At 36.6% G+C, this 24,661-nt stretch overlaps 1 protein-coding gene across 2 annotated transcripts; it reads right to left on the bottom strand.

Annotated features, from left to right (window-relative positions):
- Positions 1-932: 932 nt before the first annotated feature.
- Positions 933-23,445, bottom strand: LOC148640174 (myelin-associated glycoprotein-like). 2 transcript variants are annotated; one of them, XM_088620389.1, is made up of 15 exons: positions 23,416-23,445; positions 18,189-18,275; positions 17,351-17,725; positions 16,160-16,447; positions 15,204-15,239; positions 14,603-14,971; positions 13,386-13,682; positions 12,262-12,373; positions 9,102-9,146; positions 8,190-8,237; positions 7,241-7,285; positions 6,935-6,979; positions 6,059-6,106; positions 4,585-4,659; positions 933-1,536 (listed from the first exon to the last, which is right to left on the bottom strand). In XM_088620389.1, coding segments are annotated over exons 2-15 (1,860 nt in total). In that variant the 5' UTR covers positions 18,265-18,275; positions 23,416-23,445; the 3' UTR covers positions 933-1,535. The 2 variants fall into 2 exon arrangements, with proteins under 2 accessions (XP_088476515.1, XP_088476513.1); XM_088620387.1 differs by lacking the exon at positions 23,416-23,445 and adding an exon at positions 21,732-21,861.
- Between the last annotated feature and the right edge of the window lie 1,216 nt (positions 23,446-24,661).

Genomic DNA, 24,661 nt, shown 5'->3' with positions numbered 1-24,661 from the left:
ACATTTCTCAAAACATAGAGGGAGTCCAAGGTGTCTTTAGGACCCAGTGGTTGTTCCAGGGAAAAGAAGTGCCCGAAATGTCTCAGAACTGTACCCACAGTCACAGGCAGAACTGGAAAGGCATGGTAGGAGTTGGCGGCCTTCTCCAAGTTCAAGATCAGGTCGTCGAGCGCAGAAGCAGAAGTGAATGACTGAGTGGCGTGGGTGAAGAGTCTGTGGTCTCAGCTACAGCTGGACCCTTGTTGAGATTAAACACTAGGAAGAAAGAATTTTCTCTACAGCAGCCTTGATGGAAACCACCCAGAAGGAGGAAAAGAGAACAGAGACACCTTCAGAAAATTTTCAGCTGCAAGCCACAGGAAATTGAGCAACAAAAAATTTAACACCAAAATCTTTTGCTGTAATACCCAGAAACCACTGAAGTATTTTCATGTGCAAAAATGCAAGCATCTGTTCAGTCTGCAAAGGTAGTCTCATGACACTATCTCTATGTGCATTTAATGTACATTCTGCTTTAAGTGAGGACCACTTTGTATCAGAAAGATCCTTCAGTGTCTTACTAGCATATTGCCATTACACTCTAATCCCATAGTAACAAATTGATTTCCTGGTGGTTGATTTTGAGCAGAAGTAACAAAATGGTTATAACTGGCACAGAAATCTACTTTCATCATATGAACTTAGAATAGGGATCAACTGTAGAAATCACATATGCATACTGGTTTCCCACAAATGGCAAGAAACAAATTAGCTTATTAGTTCATTTAAACAAAATACAGGTGGAATCCAGAGAGAGTGCAACAGCCTGCAGTATAATGGCATGAGTTATCACAATATGGCATTTAATTTAAACCATCATACAGCAATACTTAACAACAAAAGGCATTTGTACCCCAATGAAACTGCAGAAGGAATCAGACACACACAGCCTGGTACTTTAATTTGGATTTTACCTAGACATTTGTAAAATAAATGTTATACAGCATGGAAATTATACACTGCATATAAAATTGCACACAATGACATGTTGATTGTTTGAAATACTTTATTCACTGTTAAATATATTAATTGTTATTAGACTGCAAAACTCATACATTTGTTGTTTAAATATGTTTTCCCTGTTGTGGTGTTTGTGGGAAAATATCCCATGTAAAACAGCCTTACATTTAAATGATAAAAAATGTATCTGCAAAAGGCATAATAAAAATTAGCTAATCAAACAGTCAAACAGTTTACCACTTTATTTTGAAAGCCTTTTAATATATGAAATCTCAGTGTAATTAAAAAGCTGAAATAGAGCCACTATTAGTTAACAAATATGTTAAGCGTTGTAAAATTATGATTAGAAAAATACGTGAGTTTGAAAGACCGTGACAGGTCCCAGTGCATTCCAGTCAATTTGGACTAAACACAGCCTCCTACTGGGCTAAACGTGTCCAGTAGGGACATGCTTTGCTGGCTGCTGAAGAATGAGCTGTATATGTGTTCCAGTGGGTCTTCTTCAGCTCACAACACCTCACATCAGTCTGTGACAATCTGGACAGGAATAATAGGAATCGTTATGCAGATGAAACTATGAACCAAAAATGACACAAAACCGCTAAAAGATTAAGCGATCACAAGAAGTAGGTCAAAATATCGAATGCATGCTGCTTAGCCCACATGTCAGGAAAGCAGTTGATGAAGTGTTTGATCTACATTTGGAATTTTCGTTGAAGGTATTTTTTTTTTCAAGGTCTGGAAGCAGTCTTCAAACAGAAAAAATGTGGTATATTATATAAAAGTGTTTTCCATCATTAATGAGTAATATAAAAAAGACTTTGTGTTAATTAGTAAATTACTAACTTTAGAGAAACAAGGTATTCATGAATTATTTATAAGTAGAAGCTCTATACTGTACAGTAAAGAGACGATTATACTTAATTCCACATGTGCTGTATAAAGTGCTAATGGGAGGTTGTTAAGAAACATTACATATTTTATTCAGCATTGTAAAGCAAATTTACTGTACATTGCTAAAGATCGTATTAGCTGGATTTTAATCATGAATCTATGACTTCTGCAGCTCCCATTCTATTAAGAAGACTACATTTTCATAAAAACTTTGTTAGCCAATTACTGTACATGCTATTAAAAACTGCACCTGAAATTAAGTTATTATTATTATTAGTAGTAGTCCATACCGCTGGTTCGTTCAAAACAATCTCTGGATGAGATGCTTGGGTCACTTAGCTAAGCGCAAACAGGCTAGACGGGTCAAACGGCCTTCTGTCATTTGCAAACGTTATAAAACATGATAAATCAATTTCCCTACGGGATTAATAAAGTATTATCTATCTATTATCTATCTAAATACTGCACATCATATGGTCAGAAAGTGTCACACGCCTGCTTGTAACTCCTACCACACTGTATGTTTGTGTAACGAACAGTTCTTTCCGGACCCTATGCGGACGACACAATCCGAAGAAGTGGGGAAACACTGGGGAAACGTCATCCAGGAATACGGGGCTGAAAACAGGGGGGGCGTGTCCAAAGTGCGCTGGTGCACGGGGGAGGTGTTGCCAAGGCAAACAATCCAAAAGAGTAATTCAAAGAGGGTATTCAAAAACACAAGAGGAAGTCCATAGCCAGCTGATCCATCCCAAACACGGAATTAGGAACAGGAACAGGAACAGGAACAGGAACAGGGGTTAAAACCTTAACGGGACCAGGCGCTTCCAGGTCCCGGACTCGCACGGTGCGGAAACCAGATGCAGAGCCAGGATGAGCGTCAGCGCCTGGCTTTTAAGGTGGGCTGGGCATAGGGATCAGGTGCACAGAATGAAGTCTAAAGTGAAAGGGCTGGAGCACCCTTAAGGAGGGGGGACTATAATCGTGACAGTTTGTACAGTATGTGTACAGTACTTGATTTATTTACGACTATCAGTATTCAACACCATGAAAATAACACCTGCAGGAAGCTGAAATGTGGCAAATTGTGAATGATACTGGGTCTTGAAGATGCGATATAGGAGAGGATTCAAACAGTTGTCTTCTTCATTTCCTCCCCTCCCTGTCTTCTTTTGTGTTTGTAACGCCATGTGTATAGGGCATTAGTGTGCTAGGAAGACTGGGAGGTCATGCAGGCAGTAGAGCATCAGATGTAGGGTTCAAGTCGCTGTTTGGGCTGTTGTGTTTTTTTTCAGATAAAACTCAGCACAGAGCAAAAACTTTACAATTGTGTTTACAAATGTGGTGAAATTAAGTGCTACAGCAGTGAACTGTTGCTGGTTTCTTTGAAACATTCGAGCGTGACCGCGCATCTGTTCCAATGAGATAAAAACTTTCTGCATGTGTTAAGCCTGAGTTCAGACTTTTCTAAGAATAAAGGGTTTTTCTTATTTTAAGACCCAGTTTTCAACCCTATATCCACCCTTGTGGGATTTCCTAATGAAGTTAAGCAAATTATTTATGTACACTTGATCTATTTCGTACTTTTTAAATGAATTTTAGAATGTATTGTAAAGCCAAAATTGACACAAAAAAAACTGGTGTGATTATTACTGTCTATATAACCTATAGGCAGGCGTAACAGGTATGAACCAGTAACAATCATATATTTCATTGTATAAATACAAATGTATATATTTTTAAAAGGAACAAGTAATATGTTTATTCCATGCTGGAAAAAAAAGAAGAAAGAAAACACAACGTTTCGGAATTTTTTTCCTATTTTTAAATTGGACATAAAACTATGCAGACTGCTGTTTACTGTACTTTAAACAATTTTGTATCAATCATAGTGTTACAGTGTCCTGACCTTTGTTGACGGAACCATGCAGATGTGATCTTTCTGTGGTAAAACCCTAAGCATGCATGTACAAACAGAAAAACGTATTCAATAGTTCCACACCAGAAGTCACTGATTATTATCTGCATGCAGCTGGATTTATATTTTTAGTATAAAAACGATTTCAACTTTTCACCTTCACAGTCCAGAAATAATTGCCCAGGTAATTTGAGCACTAAAGAGACCAGACTTTAATTTAATTTCATTTTAATTAAGGGATTGTTGTTTATATTTGAGGAAATTATTATTCCTACCCGTGTTATCATCTTGCTAGTAATGCATTCATTTCAATACTGAAATATGTTTCCCCATCTACTTTCAACAAAGGTCCTGGGGACTTTTTTTCTGGGATAACAGTAGATTTCCTCTTTGCCCTTTATAGTATTTGTGTCTTCAAGATAGAATTTTGTATTCCCATCTCATTACAAAATATATGGAATGTTCTTCATAAAGCACCCTTATCTGTAGCTGCAAATCTATAATGTACAGTAGAAACATTCTAATAAGGTGCTAAACTCACCAGTGCAATTCAAAGTTATGTTGAACTATTCACAATACCTTGTCGTGGCTCACAAAGCTAAACTTATTTTTGGTTTTGTGATGATAACAGAACAGAAAATTCTCAAGACATCGTATATTATAAGATAGGATTGCTCTCACATCCAAATGCTAGAGACCTAACCATTGTTCTGCACCGTCCACACAGTGAAAAGAGAGGGAAAAGGAGTTTTAACCTTCTCAAATATACTTACCACAGACTTTCATACACATTCCCCATCTGTGATCTAAGTTCCAGTTCAAGTTTACTTTTAATAGGCTTTTGTTTTCTATAATGAAATTAAACAAAAAAATGAAAGATTTGTTAATGCAGACATTGAGCTTCACCCCTACATATACTGTACTTTATGAAATATACTGTATAACAGTATACGATTTGGATTTGATCAAATTCCTAAATATTTCAGTAAGTATGTGGAAACCCTTTCCTGTTTTGTAATTATAACAAGTAACATAAACCAATAAGAATTATTTCCTCAAAATTGGAACTGTAATCAGTCTGTCTTTTTCTTTGTCGAGCTGTACTATTATCATTCCAATAAAATTATCATTTATCACTATGGGATAGTTGATTGCTCTGTAAGTGAACTAAATGCCTGCTTGTTACGTACCTGTGTGGTCCATGTGTGTTTTGTTTCTATGTTTTTTTTGTTGTTGTTGTTTCTATGTTCCACACTTCCTGACTTTGGTTGTTCTCTCTCCCCATTGGTTCATTAATTCATCCACCTTGCCGTATTACGTCATTCATAATCAGCTTCTCGACCAATCAGAACTCAACTTCTTGGGTATTTAACCAGAACGTAGGGCTTTGGCTTCGGCTTCGTCTCTCTTCGTTTTCGTTCGTTTCGCTTCATGTGTGTGTTTCCGTATAGCTTCGGCTTTGTTGGTTTGTGTTTGTCTCCTCCTTGTACTTTAGTTCGTTTGTATTATCCCTTATTTCACCATTACCTTGCCCAAAAGTGTTATATCAACCTCTGTGCTCTTTTGTACCCTATTCCTAGTGTCTACACTCGTTTTCTCTTATTTGTATTCATAGCTCACTTGTGTATTTGTGTGAACTTTTGTGTAAAGGGTTAGTTAAGGTTGTCAGGTAACATGGTGCGCACGTAGTTTGTCTTTGTATTAGTAACACTAGTTTAGGACGGGTGAGTGCCTTTTGTCTTGTATGGTTTTGGGTAGTCAGTGAAGGTTAGCTAGGGCGTTAGAAGACGCCGAAGACCGGGTGTTTCATATTTTGTTTTGTAGTTAGGTCAGCTTCCCCTCACTTAATTAGCCAGCTCCATTTTGTTTGTTATTTTCGTTCCTTTGGCACCACACATATTTCTTTACCCCCATACCAGTCACCTATTCAAATTGTACATATTTCACTTCTGTTTACCTATCCAAATTCGTTACAACTATCTCTTTTCCACACCAAAGATTTCTCCCTGCATGCCTGGAATTCCCTTAATGTTGCACTCCATATACCCCTAGACTATCGGGGCGCGTAACGCTGCTCATTCCCTGGTTCATGGAAAGTCTGTTGGTCTTGAAGAATAAAATTGGCTTCAGTGTTCAGGCAGGGAGACACAACAGATAAGGCAACAGTTTATCTCACAGCTGCCTCTCACTAAGGAGGTCAACATACAGTACAGTATGCATCAGCTAACAATAGCATATGAACCTTACCCATTATCCTCGCCGACTGCACCACAGCTTGTATCAGGCCCACAAATCCTGAAAGGAAAGTGTGGGTTAACACCACGTAAAGACAAATTTACAGAAATGCATAGTCAATGTGCAACATAGTCACAGAAAAGAATGTGATACAGTGGTCTGAAAGCTGTCACTATTCAGTTCTGGGCTGGGATACCTTTTTGTTTGGGGTTTGTATGTTCTTCGCTTGCTGATGTGGGGGTTTTATGTGGGCTTCATTTGTGAAGCCTTTCTACTTGCTACCTGAAGAAACCTTGATTTGCTCTGGAATTAGCCCAGAGATGTGACCAGGTGGAATTTTAGTCTTAAATGCAGAAGACTGCAAGATGATCTGATCCGAGTTTTCAACATTTTGAAATACACACTGACAATGAACTTCAGAATCAATAGTGAAACAGAAACCACACTGGGACACTAATGGAATCTAAGAGGAAGTGCATTTAAAACCGAAGAAAAATAGAAGGCACGTTTTTACATAAAGTATAATAGATGTCTGGAACAAGTTACCAAGCCATATAATTAAATAGTACCATTAGTTCTTTTAAGAATGAACAAATGGGATCCTTCAATCATTTAGCTACTAAAAAACAAATGAGCTTAGTGGTCCCAATTACTTCATTTCATTTGTAGTCATTATGACATGTCCCCAAAACACCTATGATTCATTGTGTAAATCATGTAATTGTTTTTTGTTATAAAGAATAGAATTATAGGTAATCTACCAGACTAACTTCTTGGAAATCACAAAGCAGGATATATCTGATGGGATTTTACAGAGCTGCCTATCATTCATACTGTATATTCGATGGGCCTTGAGTATGAAGTTGCTAAAATATTACAAAAACTCACCCATGGTCCGGTCCCCATGAAACATGACTGTCTTTTTGTTGGCTCCTAAAATCAACAGAAAAGTAAATATTAATTTATTATCCTTACCAATTCTGCAAAATGTATTCATTATATCACAAACCTTACAGTCCTGACACAACTGCACATACAATATGATGCTCATTTACACCTCAGTATGGATAAAGCAGGGAATACTTAATGGTACAATGGTACTAATCAATGGTACTTAATAGAGCTGCCTATCATTAATACTGTACATTCAATGGTCAGTCAGTATTAAGTTGCAACAACAGTACAAAACCTCACCCTTGATCCAATCCCCGTGCACCACAGCTGTCTGTTTGTTGGGTCCTAAAACCAACAGAGAAATAAATGTAACATTTTATCCTTACCCCTTCTACGGAACTTTTTTCTAATAGTGTAACCATTACTGCCTGTCACAACAGCATTTACAACATACTGTATACAATATTGCTCATTTACTGTATATCTCCATTTGGAGACTTCTGCTTCAGCAGGCCCACTAAATAGCAGGTAGAAAGAAGAAGAAATTGCTTGACCTGTTGAATAAAGGGGGGAATTTTTAGGTAGTAGATTGAGTAAGGCTGAATTGGAATTTAACGCCTCCTTGTCAGAAGCCAGCAACCATATCACCCTGCAGCTCTCAACTGGCCACCCACTGAAGCTAAGCAGCATTGAGCCTGTACCATTGTCAGTACCTGGATGAGAGACTATGGTTGCTGCTGGAAGTGGTGTTAGTGGGACCAGTGGGGGGTGTCCACCCTGCAGTCTGTCTGGGTCTTAATGCCCCAGTATAGTGGTGGGGACACTATACTGTAGTGGGCGCCGTCTTTTGGATGAGATGAGATACCAAAAGATCTCTTGAGGGAATCGCAGTCAGGACCACCTAATGATAGGGCTTAGACTTGAACAAGCCATGTCTGGACCATAGAGCTCAGCCTGCACTACTCTTTAGCATTACACATACATTTCTGTAGTGGATTAGCTACTTGGCCCCACACACCCTCCTAAGATCTCTTGGTAAGAATATTGCCATGATCTATTGTGTAGGGGAGAGAATCAGTGATGAAGTCATCTTCACAGGCCAAGATCTTTGGAATGCAGACACACTGGAACTTGCCAGAATGTATACTGTAGGTGCCACTGCTAAAGAAATGTTTCAGGCCTTCCTGTCAGGAGATTTATATTCACTGCATCTGTTGTTGTTGATGTAGATAGTGATAATGATCCTTACCTCCGATTCAATCCCCATGAGTCACAACCTTGACTTGTCTGTTGGGTCCTGAAGAAGCAGGAATTAGAACGGACAAATAGAATTTCAGGAAATATTATGTCGATATCTTTCAAAATGCATAGTTAGCATGCAATTTAGGTTGTAGAGGACTGTGATTTGAACAACTTGAACTTTCATAGCTCCACAGAACAATATATTTCATGCTCAGTTGTGACTGGGTGATGTGGCTTTCATTTGAAATTTATATGAAACACAATTAAAGAATATTTTCTGAAAGTCAACAGAAATCTAAAAACTAAAGCAACTTAAAAAATCTAAATGAACATATGTACTGCTTCAAAAGATTTTGGAGTTTTATGACTAAAGAGGATTATTTCCATTAATTAGGTGCCTGTAGGTAGATCCCTTTTCAGGCCATCAAGGCCCATGGGGAATGGGGGGCAAGGGCCACTGTTTTTCTTGACCAGGTGATCTGGCAGCATCACACCTCCACTGGCCTACTGCCCTCGAAAGGATTAACCCCCAGTACTCATTTAGAAAGCAGGCTGAGTGGACCTGGAAGTCATCTGGAAGGAATCAGAGCAAGCTACATCACTTGCCCCTACCTGGGATTGAACCCATATGTTTACTGAAAGTACATGTCAGAAATTACACCCTACAGATTAAACTACTGTTGCTAATGTGTGAAAAAACGTTTTTTAAGCTTTGAAAAACCTTGTCAATAAAGACAGCATCTTGCAAAACTATTTTCTCCCTGCCCGTGGCTTACATTTACAAGTGGTATGTATTAGACTTAATAAATTATTAACCTTTCTGTGAAGATATGTGATTATGTACTGTAGATGTGAGCATGAACAGAAGCCTTCACAGCCCACTGGTGTCAGTGCATTTCCCTTCACGCTCTGTACTTGCCTTTGATTTTTCCAAGACTGTTGGCCACCAAGATTCCCTGAACTTCTGCGGGGCCAGTTCAGTCACATGAGAAGGAAAATGAGAAATCCCATTTATGTTCAGTGGAGGTCTTGAAACGCACATACTGTAATATGACTAAATACACTCAGAAGAATGGGTGACACTCGAACAATGTCTTGCCCTCTTTAAGGTATTAAATTTACTTCCGTTATGAGTGTCTTGCTGTCTTCTCTGGTTCAAGATGAATCATTGAGTTTTGCTAAACTCAGTGTTTGTACCTCAAAGTTTTTGAATTTCTTAAGCAACTTAGCCTGTGGAGACAGGTAATTTGCGAGCTACAGCTACAAGTCATGTTTGAGAAAGACAGTGGTGGAGGTCACAGTTTGAAGATCTGGCTTTTACCACATGCAATCCTGTAAATAAATGATTTTGAGAGTTTCGGGAGATGTTCTACTGAAGATCAGTCAATACTAGTGCCCTGCAAATCCAAATATACAGGCTTGCATTTTTCATAGCTGACTGCTTACACTTCTACAATGACATCTCTGCGCATTACCAATTTACCTTGGAAGGTCATTCTACTGTGCAGCTCTTTTAAGAACCTTTGTAGCTTGTTAGCTTTGAGATTTTCTCACTATATCAGGACAGTCTGACGAACTGAAGATCTTTTTTAAATAGGAATGAAGATGTATGAATTGCTTTGGTTGAGGAAAACGTTTCTGAATTGTGTTAAACAATTCTGATACACAAATGAAAGTGACACAAAGAGGAGGGTGCCTTAAAATAATTTATTAGTTGTAGAATGCATAAGATATGATTAGTATATTTTACAATTCAAATATATGATAAAGATTTGAAAACTACTGGCTGAACATTGTAGCATAACAGCACTATCTCTTCTTCAAAACATTAGCAAAACAATATACACCTTTACAAAAGTAGTTTGGAAACCCCCAACATATTTACAAACAACTAATCAATTATAGCAATTAATAGAAACTGAGCGGTTAAGTAAGGGTTACAGGTCACACTAGATATATTGTAAATTTTATATAATGGTATATGAACAAAAGTAAAATGTATTTTTATTACGTTAAAATAGAAGTGATTCCAAAAATAGACATATCTTCTAAAATTTTAGTTAGTAATGTTAGGGAAGCAAATTAGAAGGTTTTCATTCAAGTAAAATTAAGATTGAGATTAATGTGAGGTTTCTTTTTAAATGAATTAATACTGTAATACTTAGTTTGTATTTGTCAGTAATCGTATGTGTTGCTGTATTGGCTCCCAAAAAGCAGATGCACAGTAGCCTAATAAAAGGTCAACCTACCCAAGATAAATTAGCAATGAATTGCGCAGAGCTATTTGGATGGTTCACTGTGTGAAGGCCTTATTAGCAGAACAAACTAATTTTTACTTCTGTAGTCAGAAAGACACATTGGAAGATATAAGTAATAGGTTTATTCCCTGCTGAAAAGAGAAGAAAGAAAACACAGCGTTTCGGCTGTGGAGCCTTCTTCAGGTGTAAGAACTCTTATTACTTGTTCTTTTGCAGCCTACACATGCTGACGCAGTTACCCACCTGAACTACATTGGAAGATATCATATATACCGTAACAGTGAACCACCCCTACAAATACTGTTCAGTTCATTCATCACACAACCTTTTCTCTCTGTCTGAATTCAAACAAACAATCACTTTCTTGTAGAATCTAATAAGTGGGAATTCAGTTCGGTCAAATTCTAATAACCAGTTGATGAATATAATGAAAGAGTGTGCTTAGTACTTTAGCTTTAACTTGCCTGGCTGAGGAAATGACAGAGCTGGTTGGAGATCAGCGCTGCCACATCCCCTCTCATTTATGAGGTATGTGCCAGGGACAATTGTGATATTGGGGTGAAAGGAGGGGGTACTGGAAAGATTTGTGCAGAGCTGTGTTCAGTCAGTGAGCGTGTATGCTCAGGGAAGCAAAAGAAATTAGAATATAACTTCCACTCTTGAACTTCTATTCAATGACGCCATTAGTTAGGTTTCCGAGCACTGCCTTCTTAACATTGGTGAGCAACACTTTGGTTAAATAGCGCAATAGTAAATCGTGCAAATAGAAAATATCCAGTCTGTGTTACACGTCATGTTTAAGAGACGAAAAAAACCTCTGGCTGTAAAATATCTAGTTGACCTGGGACCAGTTGCCAACACAGCATACAATTTTTTAGACAATCTAATGCACCCTACAGTACATCCTGCCTTGTGTTACTGCATAAATCACTTCCCAGATCTATGTGTAGCACAGACCATGTGTTTAGCCTGTAACAGCCTATACAGTAGCTCTCGTCAGAGTCTAATTTGCTTCCCTGAAGGAAAAAAAACATGTAAATTATATAAACTTTAAAAAATTTGGAGGCTTTGGTAAAATAAGCATTTTCATCAGAGACAGGGCAGATGTTAAGATCATTATTTATCCTGAGTCTTGCTTTCTTGTTCTTAAAGGGGTTACTGAATATAAACTGAAACATTCACATTTTTTCAGTGTCACTGTACAGAGATTTCAAAAACCCACTCACAATTTGTTTCTTGATTTTTTAGATGAATAGGTCACTGCTCACTTAAGAGAAATCTAAGTAATGATATCAGTGGCGGAAGCAAGGAAACATAATTAAAACTGAGCTACAGTATGAGCAATATGCAATGTTCTATGCTAGTATTGTTTAAGTTTGACTAAAATTCGAGAATTATGGAAGAAGCTTTAAGAAATCGCATCGCAAAGCTGCCACTCTCTAAACAAGTAATAGTATTACATCAGCAAAAGATAGGGCTCAATTTAAACTTGTCTTTTTGCTAAGTGCCTTTGTATTAAAGAACAGCTGGTATTTCTATTAGATGTGTTGAAAGAAAATTTAAAAAATATACCCCCCTCACTTTTAGCTCCTTAATCGTGTAACACATGCAATGCAGCTCTTTATGGTTGATGATATAAAAAAGACCATAAACAGTAGTTCTGAAAAAGGTATCAAAACAATACAATAACAGGCAGAACGTTCACACAAATTTTATGTCTAGAATGGTTCTAGACTACTCTTAATGCCACTTTCATTTGTGTTCAGTAACCCCTCTCACAATGATCTGAACAAAACAGGGATGTGCACAGAGCATGCTTACGTGTTCAGTCTACTTATCTTCCACTTGTAGAGTCCCACTAATATGATCGCGATCACTACTACCGCAGCCACCGGGATAGCAATACTGAGGACGCCAACAGCACCTCCTTCACCTAAGAAAAAAAAATCACTTCATTAATGCAGTGCTGTTGTGCTTCTTCCATACAGGACATCATATCATTTATTACCAGGACACATCTACAGTAACTATGCTTCTGCTTCAGATACAATACAGACATTTTTTCCACTAAGATAACAGGCCTGCTACTGTTCATTTGACATTGGTGAGTGTCATGAACTTGACAAGTTTCATTGTCCTACTCTACTTTTTATTTTGTGAAACGTCTAGGTGGGGCTTCCCACTGGTGGTGGTGGAGGGACATTCACATTACCCGTAAAACACTTTGTGTGGAGTGTCCAGAAAAGCGCTATATAAGTGTAAGGAATTATTCATTATTATTACTAAACTTTTAGTTGAGGATTTTTTTCTCTGAACTGGGAGATATAAAAAGAGCTGTCCACTTTTCCTGCCTTTAAAACTGTCATCAGCATCATTTTTTTTGTCCAATGTGAGCCATGATTACAAAATATCTGCTAAATTAGGAAGATGAAATCTATATCTGACAAAAGTGAATTTTTCTATCTATAATTCTGCTAGAAAAAAAAGGTTCACTCCACATTGTTTCACAGATGTTGTGTAGAAATCTCTATCAAAATTAAACTGTTCAGATTCAGCATCTGCTGTTTTCATTAATTGTGGAAACCATTCATTACAATTAACAATTCCTGCAACAAAACTAAAAATACCCATTCATAAACATCAAACAAAAAGACAGTTGTTCTTTTTTTACATACTGTACAATGACATACAATGAGATTAAAGTATATAGTTGATATTAATTGAAATTAGTTATTGTGTTAAAATGGTTTCCATCACATCTGTTAGAACTGCAAATACAGTAAGCATTCAACTGGTTATGGATGAAAAAAATACTCACAAGAAATCAACAAACATGTATTGACAGAGGTTCAATAAGGTACTTTCAGTCTGTCTAACCAGGTCTTTTTTTCCACTGAGAGCAAACCAGACAGGCCAGCCCTCTATGTTTTGCAGTTAATACTTACTTTTTACATTTAGAGTGATGGAGCTCTCTTGTGGATTATTAAGTTTAAAGAATTGAGCACTGCAGGTCAAGCGTGTATTGTGGTCACTGGCTAAAGGTGTAAATGTCAGGACTGATGACACTTCCCAGTTGCCTTGGCCAATGTCTTTATAGTGAACGATGGTCTCTCCATCCGTCCGATCCCAGGACAGAGTGGGATGGTTAGTCGGACAGCTATGTCTCACTGAACACGTGACACTATAGGCAGAGCCCGCATGGGCAAATTGTGTGTAGGTCAGCACGGGTTTCTCTGGTTCACCTGAGAAAAAAAAAACAGCAGGGTTTGTAAAATCTTCATGTTCTCAAATTTCAGAAGCCAAGCAAAACTGGGTCTGGTCAGTACTATAATGGGAGGTCTCTCAGGAGAAACAGATTGCTGATGTATGTTTACCAGTGCTCATGGACTATCAACTGACATTCATTCCTCTGGACCACAGTTTTGAAACGAATGCTCCTGTATCATAATAAAGGACACCATTCTCCTTCAGCTGAAATAATAGAATGAGGTCCTAACTACTTCATCATTTAAAAATCCCATGGCACTGTTTGTAAGATAAGAATCAGTCTGTGAAGCGTTTCGGGATCAAAAGATACACAGTATTAAAAGTTAAGCAAACTTAATTATATATATCATAATTACAGCAATCAAACATTTTCTCATTAAAAAAGGCTAAAACTAGTAATTCCAACTTCTATTTAAGGTTAGGTTTTATATGTTTATACATGGAGGGTAAGTCTAATTTAGTCGAGTATAGCCTTTCTCTGAGTATTGATTGGATAGTGTTCCTTTTGTAAATGGTGTGTCATATGCTGTACCAGCTTACCCCTGTACAGGGAACAAAAAAGAATTATTATGTTTTATTTAAACACTGTAACTTTGATTTTGCTCTGCTAGAGTTGTGGGGATAACAGGATGGTAACATTGTGAGTTAGGGGGCTGTGAAATCAGGTTTGGACTTTGCATGCCTGTTTTGACAAATTAATCTAAAATGATTGAGCTGACCATGTCTTCTCCAATCTCTACATTTGCAATAATATTATTTTCAGTTCAGAATTCCCCATTAATACTGTAAACATCTAATGATGTTTGCTGATAACACCATTCAACAAGTGATGTGTAGTTATATGAGCATCAAAACCAAATACTGATCATGTCATAAGTATTTTAAATTAATTTACCTTTCAAAGCCATTGTTACATACTTCTCTTTGAAGGAATAGTTATCCTTTTCTGGTATTTCTACTCTAAGCCAGTATGGTCCTTTATCGTGTGTTTTAACCTCATTAATCTCCAAGGTGCAATTCTCGTCCTTGTGTGCTTCTCCAACAAGCTTTGTGCGGCCCTTGAAGCTGTCCAACACTTGTGTTTGGTCATTGTGATAGATGTTTCCTTTGTTATTTTTCCAAATTCTTCTCACCATTGAATGGACTTTCAAGTCCCCAGGAAATTGAAACCCACAGGGTATCACCACACAGGAGCCAATTACGGCTGTTATTTCAGGAATAAGTTTGACTTTCCAGATATCACCAAGTCCTGCATTATCAACCTCTGGGGAAAAAAAAAAAGAATTGGTAATAAACTGGTGCAGTAAGTGCTTAGAGACAAAAGAGCCTGACACACACAACAGGTGACTTGAAGTGCAATGATGTTGATGACATCACTAGTTGTGCTTTGTGAAAGAGTAGGCTCGTTCTCCGTAGTCAACTAGCCCGCTTTGTTGGCTTATGGGACAGAGCATTACTCACAAGAATGGCAAAAAAGTGAAATCTGTTAAACATACCATTACCAGTGGGAGATTTAGTTGCTTCTGGACCAGCTGTGTAGGGGAAAAGATAACAAAAGATAAAGTTTTTCTTACGATATTTTTAATTAATAATTGTATTATTCAATTAAATTAGTATTTTAGTAAAAGTAGTATTATTCAAGTTCAAGGATGCCTCTGAATATAGAAATTAATAATTGCAGATGTATTCATTTTCAGTCACTGTTTTAGACTAACTGTAACAATAACAGTTCCTCTTTTTTTTCTCTTGACCTAAGAAAGATTGTGCTCACTGTACAAGTTCAGACATTACTTTGACAATGCACTTTATGCAAAAGGTCAGGTTTCAATGATCCTTGTTTTTGTTCTTCCCAAAGGTACTTTCCTTTGAAAATTGTTGGAACTACAGATAATTGGGCAGCACATCATATTAAATATTGCCAATATTTCCTATTCAAATATAGTGAAAACGTGTACTTTATCAGTGTGTGACAGATATTACCAGGGCAGTTGGTAGGGTGTGTTCTCACAAAATTTACAACTTTGGAGACTTTAATTTAGGTCTTTTCAGACTGCACAATAATTAAAAAAACGCCCTCCCCAACACTCACCATGCCCTTTAAATACCAAACACTGAGTTGAATTACAGTATGTGAGAACTTACATTCCTACTCCCTTACACTTAGTGACCTGTAGTGGCAGGTCAGCTTTAATTACAGCACTTTCAACAGCTGGCCTGTGACAAACTGGTATATTGATAGCTCTGGCTATCAAATCAAGATAATTATTAATTATACTTATTTACATCTCTTTAGTCTGACATTTGAATAACCATCGGCAATTGTACAATACTGGACGGTAATATCTATGCAAAACCACAAAGGAATCAGTGTTTTATATTTAATCTTTAAAACATTTGTTCTAAAAACGTTTTTTAAGAAGTCGTATTTCACACCTACAATAATGGTACTCACTTTGAACTGTTATAGAAACAGAGCTCATTTCACTCTTGCCTCTCCAGTACTCAGCAGTGCAGGTCAGGTGTACATTGTCTGTGGATTTGGGTGTGAATGTCCCAGTGGACAGCACTTCCCAGATGCCTTGGCCAAGGTCTTTGTACACAGTGTGCTCTGTGCTAATACCAGTCCATTTGAGAGAGGGTTGGTGCGTAGAACAGGTGTGTCTGGCTGAACAGCTGACATTATAGGTAGTGCCCACATGTGCTGTCTTTGGGGCAAACAGGAGAGGACTTTCCGGAGAGCCTAGGAGAAGATATAGAGTACGAAACAAGTAACTACAGAGTTTTAATGCTCATCCATTCACAATATTCAATTCAATTCAATTTATTTTTATATAGCGCCTTTCACAACAAAGTTGCCCCAAGGCGCTTAACAATACAATTGACGATACAGTTTGTCGACAATACAGTATACAGTAACTTTCAAACAAGGAACACTTTTGCTGGGTTATTGAGTATTTTTGAGAGAAAGACATTTCTATGAATACTATTCAGTATATGTGAATATTAATTACAGCTTGCAATTTCACAATAACTGAAGAAAAGACTGCCAAGATTTCAAAATTCCATTTTGTATGCATAAAGTCAAGCTTTATGAACATCTGTTGCTCTTAGCAGGACTCATTAGCAGGGCATAGTTAATTTTGTCTAGTGAAACAGACATATATCATGTATTTACCTTGCATAATCCATTCAGTCATTTTGATACCATGTAATGACTAAGAATTAATGATAATGCAAATGATCAATTTTGTGATGTCAATAAGCATAATTAAACAGACTTGTACTGTAAATCAACTTTGCTTTTATAAATTCAAAGTACCCACCCAAAGACAGGTGGTTTACCCTTATTACTGTAAGAATCATGAGTGGTACTGCTGTACCACTGGGAAATAGTAAAAGTTATTTAAAACTTGGATTTCCTTATTATTAAATATTCAATTATTCCCTTATATATCCCGCTGTCAGGACAATTGTTTATTTTGGATAAATGGATATATTTTCTTTGTTTTTACATTCTATTACAACATATTACTTTAAGTATAGTGGCATATAATATGAGAAATGTGTTTATTGTCGATGCAAGTAGAGACCATTTTTGCTCAAGAGAGAACTGTAGAAATATGTAAAAAGTGATGTCTCTTACCTTGTGGATCAATTGATACACAATCATGCATAAAAGAGTAGCTGTTTACACCGGTTATTTCAATTCTGAAACAATATGGTCCTTTGTCTTTGACACTAACTTTATCAATCTCCAGAGAGCAATTTCTTTCCCCCACTTTTCCAACAAGTTTCGTCCGGCCATGAAAACTTAGTATCATCTTTTTAATATCTGTGTGATAGATGTACTCCGGGTCTTTTGCTTCTGTATGCCAAGAGCCACTCATCTTAAAGGAAGCCACATCATGTCCTTCATAATCAAAAGTACAGGGCAAAACCACACAAGATCCCACAAGAGATTTGATTTCAGAAACTGTTTCAATCGACCAGGTATTAGCAAATGCAGGGCAATGAATTACTGAAAGAGAAGGAAGTCAACATTTTTTAATGTGAAGAGAATCATATTTTTTTATTTCATTTATGCCTTGCATTCAACTTTCCTCACAATAATCAGAGAGCACCATCTTCTTGATGTCTTTACAAGTAATCAAACATCTTACGCCCTGTGCTGGTGCTTCAAATACATTTGTGCTCAATCACCTAATATGAACTCTCCATTGCAAAATGTAAATGAGAACATGAAAGACAAATAAAGCCTGTGCTTTATGGTTGTTATTTAAAGCAGTGTTTTAAATCCTCCAACATTCTGCTTAATAACTGTTATTACAGACTCCATTGTATCCACACAGATTAAATTTATGTTAAACATAATGAAACCCTGACCTGTCCACCAAGATTTAGAGTTAAAACATTTTTCTTCTTTAAGCTTCTGCAGTCTAGGGCATTCTACTATGTAACAGCAACAAAAACAATAATAGTACCTTGCACACATAAAAAGACAAACATCATCTTTGTCTTCTTCTCCATAGTTCTGATCTGTTCTGACCTCAGTGCCATCTCAAAGTATTCTGTAAAGACATGGCAATGGAAAAAGCACCAAATGCAGAAAATATTACAGCATAGCAAAGTTCACAAGGAGTTGGAGCAAGCTGTTTATGAAAACATTCCATTCTGTTATGCATTAATAGGGAATAGGTTCCAGCCTTTCATAACTCTTTCTTGCTCTGAAAAGTACAGTCCCAGCCCCACTGAGATTCACTGGAGTTCCTGCAGGATTCTCATTGGCAACTCCAGCTTCTACCACAGCCCAGGCAGTGGAGAATCACACAGTTTAGAAATGCAAGGCCTACCACCGTGTGGAAAATCGATTTTATCCAGATTCCAAGAGGCTGAGCTTATGCAAAAAGCATAGTACCTCGGTACCCTCTTTCAGCAGAATTCCATGCCAAAAAATGTGGCTCCCTAAATGTTATACACCATTTTATGCAAGACACATTATAAAGTTTGTAAATCATCAGCTTCTATCATGGTGTTTGTTCCTATTTCATTGATTCTATTGTATAAATTAATCTAGAAGACACTGTGTTCTAGTTTTAATTTTGCATGACTTGAGGTACTGTAGTTAACCTGTATGGCATCTTGATACTGTACATTCAACGGTGCAGACTGTAGACTTTATGGAAAATAAATTGGTGAAACGATAATATTTTTTGCTTTACCTTCAAATAATAATCCCTAGAAATCCAATACAATTCTAGCATTTCCATTTTGCAGAGTGTACATTTTAATCACAGATGGCAATATTGCCTATCAAAGGTTTCGTTATTGCAGCTTTTTACTAATTAGAGCAGTCTAAAAACAGTCTTTTTGTACAGTTGTGCTATAAAACCTCAAGCTTGTTAGGTCTACTGTATTACTGTATGTGCAATCTTGAGTACCAGCTCTCTGGGTGCTGAAGAACAAATATTGGAACCATCAATATTTGATTATATTATTAGGCCTGATTCTTTGTATGTGTTTGGGAGAATATAATAGAATTGCCCTTACATGGTGCTAAATAACTATTACATTAGTCTTCTTCTGTACTTCCTAGTCAATTTACAGTATACAGTATGTAGTTTAATACAGACCAAAATGGTGTTACATGTATATATTTCAGAAATGGATACATTACAGTATAAATCAGAAAACCTGCTGTACAAAAAGTTTGCAAATCCAAGGACCTGTACTTAATTTCAACTCTTATGGTAACAGAAAATGGAGTTCCAGTAAGTTTAATGGTGTTGACACCTACTTTCTTCCTGAAAGCCAGATATTTCAGTAAAAGAGAATGATCATGTGGCTCATCTTTAATGATGAAAAAGGAATGGCTTTTTGCAAAAATAAAGATGCGAAACACTGAGGCTTGAAAAGGTTTTCTACAAAGGTAGAATCTGTTTATTGAGGACAGATATGATGGGGCAATATAAAGTTTTTGAATGCAATGAAAAATCTGTCACCATGAGGTTTCAAGCAAAAGAATGTGTCACACAAACTGTCACGCCCTCTGCAGCCAGAGGGCGCTCCTTCTCTGTCCTGTCCCTAGTTTCCGGTCTGCTGTCCTTCCTGTCCCTCTCTTTCCCTTGGGCTATATATTTCCGGGTCTTGCACTCTGTCCTTGCTCAGCATTGACGTTCGGATGTCCTGAGACCCGCCTAGCACCAGGGCGCCCCACGTCCGCTCCCTGAGAGCATAGGTTTCTATACGGCATTCCTGAACTCTTTGCACTAATGAGCCCGGGCCTTTTTCCCGTCTCGCCACTACGCATATGGGTCTTTTTCTGCTCTCCTGCTCCCCAAGGTTAGTCCCTTTGGACGTCCGTGACACAAACCCCATTTGTAATAAGTGCTACTAAAAAAACCAAATGCATCTCAGTTCTTTTTATGAAGATTGTGTCTACCTTCATTAGAATAAATGCAAAGGTGTTAAGGTGTATAAATGTGAACTTTTTTCTATTTCTGAAGCCTTCGTGATGTTCTATTTTTAATTTATTATCAGTGCTCTGAGAAATGTCTTGTTTATGTGAATATCTTTTAAGACATGAATTCCTCCCAAATTCTGAAAGGTTGTTGCGTACTGTACAGTATGTGTACAAATAACCTACAGTGCCAAGCTATAATTGACAAAGTCTTTCAGGGGAATTAAAGGTTGCCAATTGTTTCTTTGGAATACCACAGTCTTGAATTCAGATTGGTTCACATGCAGCATTCAGCTACAATTCTTTTTTGAGTAACAGAGGAATAAAAGTGTCAAACTTAATTTCTGAAGATCTCGTCACCTTTGTCACTATAACAGAGGTTAGTAATTTCATTATTTCATTTAAAAAGCATTTTTTTCTAGTAAAAGTCTTGTAGGTATTCAGATGTGGAAAACATCTATTACAGAAAACTGATTGTTTTAATACTGAAAATACTGCTACAGTGAAACAATCATAAAAGTTCTCTTATTTTTAAAAAAGTAGGCAAAATCATATAATATGGATGGCTGTAAAGTAAAGCATTTATTAAATGCTAATTTTAATATTTAATGGTGTGACTTATACTTAGTTACTTACCATGCATGTGGATTTAACATAAAATGTGGACTCGTATTCTAGGGTTTTGTCTGTACATACAGTATATGCATTTTAGTTGCACTTTTATTACATTTATTATGATTTTTTTTAATGCTAATAATGGCAAATCAAATTCAGAATATTTGTCCTTATGTCAACAGCCAAATTTTATACTTTAATTCTTTCTAATACTACGGGGTGCTCTTTTAAATATTAGGATTCTTTAGACCTTTGCATTTTATACAAATACAGATCAGATAAATACATTTCATTTATGAACTAACAAGTCTACTAAGAAATCCTATCGTAAAATGTTCTATATCATAAGATTACAATGCCAGCATGAAGGGTGAAAACACAAACATCCACTGAGGAATACAAAAATGATAAAGGCTTTAATAAATAATTCATTTTAAAGTTTTTGTGTTCCAAACAACTGGTCTCTATAGTTCTGAAGATCCCTAGTCCTCAATATGTGGCTGAAGGGAGTACATTCATATTATAAAATAATTGTTAAAAGCTCCATGACACATAAGGAGATTACATATATCACTCTAACCTCATCTAGTAAATAAGACAAGACAAAGCACAACAGGAATGAGAATTCAGTTTTAGTATTCTGAGGTATGAGCTAAAAACATGTCTCATCAATGTTTAACAATACTGGTGTCTTGACATCTCCATCGCCCATAGAGGGCAGTGTGTTATCACAAACCTCTGTTGTTGACTAATGTATTATTTCACATTTATTAATATCATAAAAAGTGAAATTGGTAAGTACATAAAAAAGTAAAGAACAGTAGCGTACTAGTTTTATTTAGTTCCCTAAGAGATGAGTAATTACGCTTTATTATGAATGCTCAAAGAAACAAAGACATTTAAATTTTAAAAAGGTGGATTCCGAAAAGCAGAATAATTGAAAGGCGCTTACCATGTGATTCTGATTAGAGATGAAAAAGAAAATTGAAAGTAAAGTGCTGCTCCTTACTCAACGTACTCTGTTAAGGCACTTGGTACATGTCTGTAAGTTAAATGATTTATATATAGAAAAGAGGAACTAATTTTCCATTGAATGGGCTGAGTTTTAATCAGAGCCTCCTTATTTGGTAATGAAACCAAGCTATTTTAAATCCCAACCACATCACGTATACATGTGCTAGGAAATTGTCTTAGCATATACATTTTAAAAAGTACATACTGTACTCTGTGTTTATGCAGTGTACACATGTATGCATATACATTTCATTACAAAAGTATCTTCCCATTACTCTGAGATGGTAATGAATAGAGATCCTGAGATGGTAATGAATAGGGATTTGTAAATCTCACCTGGAGTGCTGTGGCTCACTTTCTAGACATTTTCTGTCTACAGCCATGCACAGCTGTCTGATGTTATAGAATCCAGCTGCATTCAAACTATTTTACTTTTATTTTGTTTACCTGTACTGTGTATTTTTGCAAGCTACTGTATGTAATTTACCTTTGAAAATGGTGTCTGCTAAGTAAATAGATAATAACGAGCAAGAACATTTGGAAACAGATACAGGACAATGGATCATATTCAAGACATCTGACAGTGTACAACAGATGTACAAACTGAAAGCTGTATGTTAGTAACTACTGTATAACTACTGTATATACGGCATCAAAATTATTTACATGTACATACTTTCAAAATATCGGTTTTGTTGTTGAAAAGTGGGAGTTTTGGAGGTCATAATTAAAGAGGTGGGTAGCTGCGTCAGCATGCATAGGCTGCAAAGGAACAAGTAATAGGTTTATTCCATGCTGAAAAAAAGAAGAAAGAAAACACAACATTTCGGCCGTGGAGCCTTCTTGTACCCGAGTACAATGATATGCTTATGAGCGTTTCCTCACATAATAAATGACATCACAGATTGTTAGAGACAAGAACATAAAACAATATGTGCCAACAACAAAGCAGAAAGTAGCAGTGTAAAATACAAGTATCGGCAATATGCATAAACTGAAGGTCAGTGGCAATAACAGTACATGAGATTAGTACAGAATACAATAGTAGCAGTATATGTTAGAAGTGTAACAACTTTCACCTTTCATTCAAATAGCAGCGATATGTAAAAACCAAGTAGTGAACATATATGAGTTCAGTGCAAAAGCAGTAGGGTGTAAAGTGAAGGTTGGCGGATTAAGAGGTGGTGTTCAGATGTGTCATGGCTATGAGACAGAAGATTTCTTCGAACCTAGAAGTTCAGGCTTTTATGCTCCTAAATCTTCTGTCAAAAAGATGGAGACAGAAAAGCACATGTCCGGGGTGTTTTTGATCTTTAATTATATTATCTGTCATTCTGATAGAAATTGTACAGTATACAGTATGTATACTATATGGCTAATAAAGTGATCTTATCTTATCTCCGTGGATACAAGCTACATTGTATTTCCCCTGTTCTGGGTGATGCATCTCATTACTGTTTCTCAGAATCTTTGAAATGTGAACAGGATTACACCTTAGTTCAGGTTAGAGACTGATTCATGTGTCTATGCAAATGTTGGAAACTTTACTAATGCAATTACCTTCAGCACATTTAAAATGTTGCACCACAAACAAACACAAAATCATAAGATAGGAACAGTACCTTGTAATAATCTGGGAGAAGCAATATGACACTAGCTATAAAAGGTTCATGCTCAAATAAATAGTAAAAAATGAAAACAAACAAGTACAAAAAGCTGCATCGAATATCCAGAGAGATAGGTGAAGAACATAAAAAGTGTAAAACAACAGGAAACAGAACATTGCTAGATTCAACCTGACACATTGCTGTTGTATTAAACGTGTAATCAGAGAACAGAGACTATCAAGGAAGCCTGAAAAGAGAAGCATACAATATAGTACCTTGTGTCCCACACAACCTGGGGTAGAAAATATTTTGCAATAAATACAGCCCATGTTATTCTTATAGTTAAGGGTTTAGAAAATCCAGATTACAGAGTAGGATAATCAATAAGTAAGATAACCATTAATCCCTAAATTGTAAAAGATATGCCAGGAACTATACCCAAGATGTGGGTATAGTTGCACCTGAGATCTTTGTACAAAGAATTCTAAAATCCTATATAACATCTACACAGGCCAACAAGAGTGATGGACCTGCCTTTTAAATTAAACAAAATACAAACAATTTACTATAATCCAAATGCTACAATGTGAACAGAACCCTATCTCTCTAATTTCAAAAATGCATCCACTAACCAGAAGAGAACGTTTTTAACCTTAGGATTCTTGACAAAGGAAAATTAGTTTCCTAAGGTAACAGATGGCAAACAAGATACAAATACTTAATTAGAATCTGCTCTTGAGCCAAACAAGGTCCTCTTCTTTTCCTTTCTCTCTCTGTCTCTGCATATCTGGGTTTCTCATTGCTAAAGACTCATAAAGGTTTTTCAAAAACTTTACTAAGGTACAGTAAACCAGACAATTCCATTTGATCTGCCTCAGACCCTTACAGTTAAGCAAAGGCCTTATCTTCCCATTCCTTACTTCGAAACTGAAAACAAATTCCAAAGCCCATAATGATTGTTTCTAAATCCTGAGATATTTTAATAGCTACTTCAATAGCTGTAATGTTATTTTATCACACCATGCTTAAAATTATTGTATACTGTAGCTCAAACAGCTCAAAATCATTTGTAGTATGCATTCTCATCAGGTGCACGCAGTTTTAAAAACTAGTACAGATCCAATTTCAATATTCATGGATTGTCAACATACTGAACATAGTTTTCATTGTTTACTTTTAAGGATTACAACATAAGAATATCACTCAGAAACCCCTGCTAATGCCTTGCATTCCCTTTATACTGTATAGCACACAAATTACT

This window comes from Lepisosteus platostomus, chromosome 26, assembly GCF_059453375.1.
Source record: "Lepisosteus platostomus isolate fLepPlt1 chromosome 26, fLepPlt1.hap1, whole genome shotgun sequence".
Taxonomy (NCBI): Eukaryota; Metazoa; Chordata; class Actinopteri; order Semionotiformes; family Lepisosteidae; genus Lepisosteus; species Lepisosteus platostomus.
The sequence above is the reverse complement of the archived record's forward strand: the minus strand, read 5'-3'. Positions and strand labels throughout refer to the sequence as shown.

Excerpts from the sequence above, each read along its gene's own strand:
- LOC148640174 (XM_088620389.1), bottom strand. The coding sequence starts at position 18,264 with ATGGCACTGAGGTCAGAACAGATCAGAACTATGGAGAAGAAGACAAAG. Across the intron at positions 17,726-18,188 it reads TGTCTTTTTATGTGTGCAAG|TAATTCATTGCCCTGCATTT; the intron begins GTACTATTATTG and ends CTTCTCTTTCAG. Across the intron at positions 15,240-16,159 it reads TGTTTCTATAACAGTTCAAA|CTGGTCCAGAAGCAACTAAA; the intron begins GTGAGTACCATT and ends TCCCCTACACAG.